The 7716-nt window shown below is 37.1% G+C and overlaps 1 protein-coding gene across 1 annotated transcript; it reads right to left on the reverse strand.

Annotated features, from left to right (window-relative positions):
* Positions 1–930: 930 nt before the first annotated feature.
* Positions 931–1875, reverse strand: LOC116081728 (putative olfactory receptor 2B8). Its single transcript, XM_031358375.1, has one exon. It carries the CDS (start codon positions 1873–1875, stop codon positions 931–933), a length of 945 nt encoding a protein of 314 aa, XP_031214235.1.
* Positions 1876–7716: the final 5841 nt, after the last annotated feature.

Raw genomic sequence — 7716 nt, forward strand, 5'->3', positions numbered from 1 at the left:
TTATCCAATACAGAGACAGAATCACTACAGAACACACTCAACAACTCACTAATTGATTTTAATCGATACAAAGACATCTTTGTTCCATCATTTATTTAATATCATAATAACAAACCTTCAAACTTTCTGTTGTCAAATAAGAAATATTCAAGAAAATATTTATAAACATGTTGAGTTTTCCAGATAATTTGATTGTGTTTTTCCCTTTAATTTTTAAAATCTATTTCAGTATACACTACTGATTTACATACATAAAATGTTTAAGTGCACTAAAATCATTGGTTAATTAAAATTTTTAGGTTTTTGTTAAATTTTGACTTTGTGAAAACATTCATTCACATATAGATATATAAACAGTAAACATTATTTGAAGAAATTATATAGTTCTAAAAATTTAATTTGAAAATGATACCATTTCACTCTAATTTTTGTTTCAGGATTCACCATTTGGATTGCATATTTTTAAAGGTAGGATCCTTGACTGGCTTGATATTCACTCTTTAGCCAAAGCCTGGCTTTGAACTTAATGATCTTCTGACTTGTAATCCTTAGTGCTAAGTTTACAAGCATGTTGCATAACATATGCTAGATTACATTTGTGAAAAAGTCCACATGGTTATACAGAAATTTTATGTACTTATAGTTGTTTATTCCACTTAGCAGTCTAATATATAGTACATCTGATTTATCTTATCTTATCTTATAGTTTCTTGATAAGGTTTAACTCCATAGTAACAAGACTTCTCTCTGATTTGATGTCTAATTATCTACCTATCATCTATCTCTAATCATTTATTCATCTCTCAACCCAATTGAATGCTCAAAATAGTGCTTTTGGTACATTGACGATTTATTAGCTTACATTTAAACTAGTTTTTAGATACACAGAAGTATCCCAAAACGTAAGCGTTTAGGACTGCAAGCCTTGCATTAACTCTTTCTCGAATCTGTCCTTCTCCCCATTATTCTCCTTAAGGCACTTTTGACTTCCTTGTTCCTCAGTGTGTAAATCAGGGGATTCAACAGAGGAGTCACCAGAGTATAGAAAAGTGCCATGCTTTTGTTCACGTCCTGTGAGTAACTGGAGGGAGGCTGGAGGTACATGGAGATGAGTGTGCCAAAAAAGATAGTCACTACCAGGAGGTGAGAGCCACAGGTTCCAAAGGCCTTGCGCCTCCCCTGGGCTGACTTGATCTTTAGAACTGCATGAGTAATGTAGCCATAGGACACTAATATGAGTGAGAGGGGTACCACTAGGAAGAAGACACTGACAGCAAAGAGTTCAGCTTCATTAAAGACGGAGTTGGCACAGGTTAGCTTCAGCATCACTGGGATTTCACAGAAGAAATGGTCCAGTTGATTTCTGCCACAGAGGGGAAGAGTCATGGTCAATGCTGTCTGTACCACAGAATTGCCAAACCCTGTGAGCCAAGCGGTTATAACCAGCCGTAAGCAAAGCTGTGGGTGCATGATTACCATGTAGTGGAGTGGTCGGCAGACAGCAGCATAACGATCATAAGCCATCACAGATAAGAGTATACACTCCACTCCCCCAAGTCCCAGGGCAATGAAGAGTTGGGTCACACAGCCACCATAAGTGATGGTTTTGTCCTTCCCCTTGAAGTTAAACAGTGTCTGAGGGACAGTGCAAGTAGTCAAACAAAGATCCATAAAGGAGAGATTAGAAAGGAAGAAATACATGGGGGTATGGAGGTGAGGGTCTACAACTGACAGCAAGATGATGGTGCTGTTGCCTAGGAAGCTCAAGAAATAGATGAGTAACATAGCAAAGAAGAGAGCTGTTTCCAGCTGAGGCCTGCTGGAGAAGCCCAGAAGAATAAATCCAGAAAAGATGCTGCCATTAGCTCTGTTCATTGCTGTCTACCTGTGGGAAACAAGAGATCTAATTCTTATCCGGGGAGTTATTCTGTGTTATTCTCCTGAAAAAAAAAAAAAAAAGCATTTTATTTAAAAAAATACAGTAGGGAAACTGGTCACATTTTTGTGTTGCTCTTTTGCTTGCAAGAAGATGCTGTGCTGCTATTTCCTCTGCAGCAACGTTTTCTATGCGTTTACTTAAAAGGGCAGTGTGTATTGTTTCCTTTGTTGAGAACAGGAGTGTCCTAAGCTTTAACAGGCTCAGAGCTTGCTCTGGGTGCAGTCATCTCATGAATGGCAAAGGAAGGGTTAATCTGAACTGCCAAGGGCCCTGCCTTTTTGTGATTGGATGAACCTTATAGAGAGTTGAGTGTCTCAAAATTAAATCAAAGAATTGAAATATGTCTGAATTGTTTTTGGACTTCTTGTCTGCTCAGAGAAAGTATGTAGTTTTTTTGAAAATGCATAGAAAAGGAAAGATAACATTGGGCAACTTATAGTAGAACAATGTACATTAATACATATGCAAATGGGATATGACAGGTCCCACAAAGAAAAAGAATTTTAATGATTGGAAAGCCACATGGGCAAATGGTTTTACATTTCAGGGTACCAACCTTGATTCCTCACCGTTGGTGCTATCCAACAAAGAGCTGGGGACTGTCTGTCCAATCCTTGCTCTCATCTCTCACTTTATAAATAAAAATATTCTCAGTGTAATAGCATTTTCAAATTTTACCCTGACTTTTAAAAAATATCAGCTTAATAAAAGAATTAAAATTTTAATCTTTCCTATTTACATTACTGGTACTGAAGTCCCTACTGCATTTCTTTCTCTCATAGACTTCTCATGATTCAAATTTAGTACTACATAATACCAAGGTCTTCAGCATGCTCAACAGTACTACAACTGAGCTACATCTCCAGCCCTAACAGCAGCATATGCCAATTGCTTTACATGATAATCTAAGATGTTAAAAATGCTTTCAATATTACATAGCATGAAAATAAAAAGAAATGGGTTTGGGTAAATTTCTTGAGCAAATAAAAATAAAAGCTGAAAATAGAATAAAATAATATAAAATAAAAATATAAGCTTCAAAATGGCCATAGGCTAGCTGGTCATGGTAGTTCAAACATGTAATCTCTGGGTAGGATTAATTTTTCAAACCCCTCTCAAGTTACATGGAAAGTTCAAGCTATGTGGGATTAGATGAGACTGTGTCTTTAAAATGGACACAGATTACTGAAAGTTTTAGCTGTACTGGAGGAAAAATTTGAACAATAGCTATGCAACAGTTGCATTATCTCCTGTAGAAGGAAAGGTTAGTGTCTACAAAACTCAGTCTGTTTGGAAAGATGATGTTGCATTTCAATTTCTTTCCATGTATTAGAGATGGATGTTGATAAGCAGTTATGAGTAATCATAGTTTATTTTTTATTGCTGTCTTGTATGGAATCTTCTAAGACTGCATTAATCCTTTTTAAATATAATCTCTTTATTGGCAAGGTTTCTGATGGCTTCTGGAGATACTTTACCTTCTGTCTACTGTATTTTTCTTGTTGGCTTCTTGGGTCCCTGATTGTTTTATATTTTTTTCAGTGATTGATTTACTGGCAGTTACTCTCATGACAAAAGGATAATTTGGAATGAATTCTAAAATTCAATAAGATAGAAGTAGAATATTTGCATTCTGAGTATAAACCCGCCGTCAGTAAGTCTCTACATTAGAGTCTGCATCCCCACTCCTGTTTCCCTTTCCAAATAGAAGAGTTGGCATTACCACCTTCTTGTTCTTTACTGAAACTCAGGTAGGCTCAACAGCTCTAACATCCCATTTCCATTAAGAACTCATTAGGAAAAGTACATTCTCCAGTGACAATGGGATTTATACTTTCTTTCTCTTTCAGATTAGCAGAGTTGTTTCAAGACATCAATCGAAGAATTTATTTTCTTGAATGCCATTGGAAATTACAACTGATTGTACAATTATAATTGATTCTTCTCTTTAAAATTGTAAAGAAATAGCTTCTGTTTTTTAAAGCTCTACTATGAACATTTATTTTTGTTAAAGCAGATTATAAACTCTCATCAGTACATATATATATGTACATATATTATGTATGTATATATAACTTACATTTGATTGTAAAGCTAATGTTCAAAAGTAAAAATGAGATGGGATCTCACGTTGTTACCCATGGTCAAGTAGCTGCAACTGGCATGGGATGTTCTGTTCATGGTGGGGCAGAAGGGGACAGAGACACACAGAACACATAAACCAGAATCTCATCCCTGTAAAACTATGGAACAAAACTTCAAGGACAGAAACCACTGGAAACCAACACAATAGCCTGCGTTCCCTTTTCTGGATATGGTTATGTCATTGTCACCATAATGCTAAAGGATTAACATAAGGAAATTGCAACGATATGTAAAAGATTCAAGAAATAGCTTCTTATGCCCACCAGGTACAGCTGAAGCCTCTTCAAGTATTTTAGAAGAGTCTGCTATTTTTCTATTATTTTCCTAAATGGCATATTAGCTTATTCTAGAACATGCTGTTAAAATGATTTTGATCTCAGTGTTCCACAGAAGATAATCTGAACCAGGAGGAACATATGTTCTGATGAGACATATGCAATTCATTGTAATTATTAGGCAGAATAAAATTAGTATAGGTTATTTACGAAATATTTCCATAAAGGTGTATTATTTGTCTCTGGCTGCCCATGATGAATAGGAGGAGCAGAAAATTGTTGTTTCACAGTTCTGAAGCATAGAAGTCCAAAATCAAGGTATGATCAGGGCTGGGATTCCTCTGAACCCTCTACAAACCTGAATCTTTCCTTGTACCATTTTTGTCCTCGTGGTTTGCTGGTACTCCTTGTAATTCTATGGTCTATACCTGTAGAACTTCAATCTCTGTCTTCATGTCAAATGGCATGCTCTTTTTTTCTTATAAGTCTAATGGTCACCAACCCACCCACTCCTGCTTCCTTGTCCTGGCATTCCTCTGCACTGGGGCAAAGGGGATAACATTTGAAATGTAAATAAAGAAGATATCTAATAAAAAAAACCCACAAGATTTCTCTGTTTAGTCCTGGTTCTTTTTTTAACTTGTTCTGTAGAACAAACTGGCCTAAAAAAAAATGTCTAATGGTCATATTGAATTGATGCTAACTAAGTTAACTATGTCATGTTAGCTTAATTATATATGCCAAAAGCAGGGACCAGAGTTTAGGATTTCTGTGGGTTTTTGGGGGCGAGGGCAGGAGAGTGTCAACCCATGGAAGTACCTTAATTATGTATGCCAAATTGCAGTGCTTTCCTATTTTAAATTCATTCCCACTGAGCAGTGGAAGACTAAAGGTAAACATATTAGTTCCAGCCTACTTCAAGTTCATAAATAAGATTTATTGACCATGATTTTAAATAATATTTATAATCTTCTGGTGCACATCCTGTAGAAGTCACTTGTCAGGAATACACAGCTAAAGCTTTTTATAACACATCTTTGAAATAACTACAAGACTGAAATCAGTACAGATTTCACATTTTAAGACCTGTGGCATTTCCCCTTGGAGTTTAGTTTGAATGGAATAGGAAATATTTATACCCTTTTACTTCTTGTATATTCATCTAATCTGGAAATTTGTTTTTTTTTACTCTGGCATAGAACTTATTACATTAATAAACATATGTATAGATATTATTACTTCAGGTAGCACCCAGGATTCTATTAGGTCTAAATTAGAAGTGAAAAGACAATCTTAGCTGGCTTAGGTGGAAGCTGGGCTGGTGTTAGATTGAAAATATGGAATCTTCTGTAGATGAATAACAGAGATGGCACATATTCAGCTATCTTCTGGAAGAAGCAAGATGGTCTTTGAGTCCCAAAGATTGATGTTGATGGAAAGTTAATATTAGGCACAATACCCCCATTATGGGGGTAGGTAAAATAGAATTCTTAGAATAAATATGGACTTCACATGAAAATATGCTTTAAATATGTTGTCCTTTGGGTGGTCTTTGAAAATGGATATAGATCAAATGCTACTCAGGCTTTTGAATTTGATAGCAATCTCTTCAAAAGTTACTGTTGGCATAACCTGTGTCACCCTTAGGGGTTTTCCAGGAAGCCTGACCACACATTTTAGAGTTCAACAATGAAACAGAAGTTGAATCTGAATTCTGTGGAGTCTGCCCATGAATAAAAGGGCCAATGTTATAGCCAAGGAATCTTTTTATGAGCCACCAAGATCCAGGATCGCTTTGGGGAGTGGTATGCACGAGGATGTGCTTAATTTTTGTGGCCCCAAGAGTGTTTTGCCCCATGTAACTCATTATCCTCTGTTCAGGTATCCAGAATTTGACAGTCTCCAGGGAGCAGCTGAAGTGGAAGGCTCTGGAGAGGTAATACCAACAGAGAATCCATCTTTTCCTGCCAAATTGATGGTGACCCTCTTGTTTCTACTTCATTTCCATCTGACATGTCTAGGAGAAATGCTTGCATTTCAAGGGGTCAATCTTTAAATTCCTTACCTTTTAGAAATATTTTTTTCTACCTAAAATAAAAAGGTTCTTTAGTATAAATTCTGGGTCTTTACCCCATAGTACTTGGTGCTTGTGCTATTGACCCAGTAAGTTTTTCGATGGTGCTATCAATTGTATTATCTCACAGTGTTTTTAAGATCTTGTCAGTCAGCTATACTTTGGTCTACCCTATCGTCTTCAACCCTATATCCATAGCCTAGCATATGTTCAAGTGTGTAGTTCTGTGATAGAGAGTTTGAAGTCTAAGTTTAAGCCCTCAAACTAAAAAATAAGCAGGAAGAAACAAACTAAAAAATAAACAAGAAGGATTCTGACACACCCAGGATCAGAGGTGAGCAGGAACCAACATATGTCCCAACACTGGGAGTAACTGGGACCAGCGGGACCAGGCACACAGGAACTCTGCCAGCCCAGTGACCCTTCTGTCTGGGCTGGGATCCAGAGCAGACCTTGGGCGCAAGCTCTGTAGCCAGTCCCATAACACCCAGAGGAACCTCCACTCCCAGGCGCTCTGACACACCCAGGATTAGAGGATCCCAGAATCACAGGATCACAGAGACAGCTTGACTCTGAGGAGTTCTGACACAACCAGGATCACAGGAAGGACAGGCTCCAGTCAGATTTAGCAAGGGCAAGTAGCACTAGAGTTAACCAGATGGCGGGGGGCAAGTGTAAGAAAATAAACAACACAAACCAAAGTCACTTGCCATCATCAGAACCCAATTCTCCCACCATAGCAAGTCCTGGACACACCATTATACTGGAAATGCAAGATTCAGATGTAAAATCACTTATCATGATGATGATACAGGACCTTAAGACAAATAGTACCCTCAAAGAAATACAGGAGAACACAGGTAAAAAGATAGAATCTCTTAAAGAGGAAACACAAAAATCCCTTAAAGAACTACAGGAAAACACAATCAAACTGGTGAAGGAAATGAGTAAAGCCACCCAGAACCTAAAAATGAAAATAGAAACAATAAAGAAATCAGAAAGAGAGACAGCCCTGGAGATACAAAACCTAGGAAAGAAATCAGAAGTCAAACATGCAAGCATCACCAACAGAATGCAAGAGATAGAAGAGAGAATCTCAGGGGCAGAAAACACCTTAGAAAACATTGATGCAATAGTCAAAGAAAATGCAAAAAGCAAAAAGCTCCTAACCCAAAACATCCAGGACATCCAGGACTCAATGAGAAGACCAAACCTAAGGATAATAGGCATAGAAGAGAGTGAAGATTCCCAAATTAGAGGACCAGTAAATATCTTCAACAAAA

The sequence above is a fragment of the Mastomys coucha genome, unplaced genomic scaffold, assembly GCF_008632895.1.
Source record: "Mastomys coucha isolate ucsf_1 unplaced genomic scaffold, UCSF_Mcou_1 pScaffold7, whole genome shotgun sequence".
NCBI lineage: Eukaryota > Metazoa > Chordata > Mammalia > Rodentia > Muridae > Mastomys > Mastomys coucha.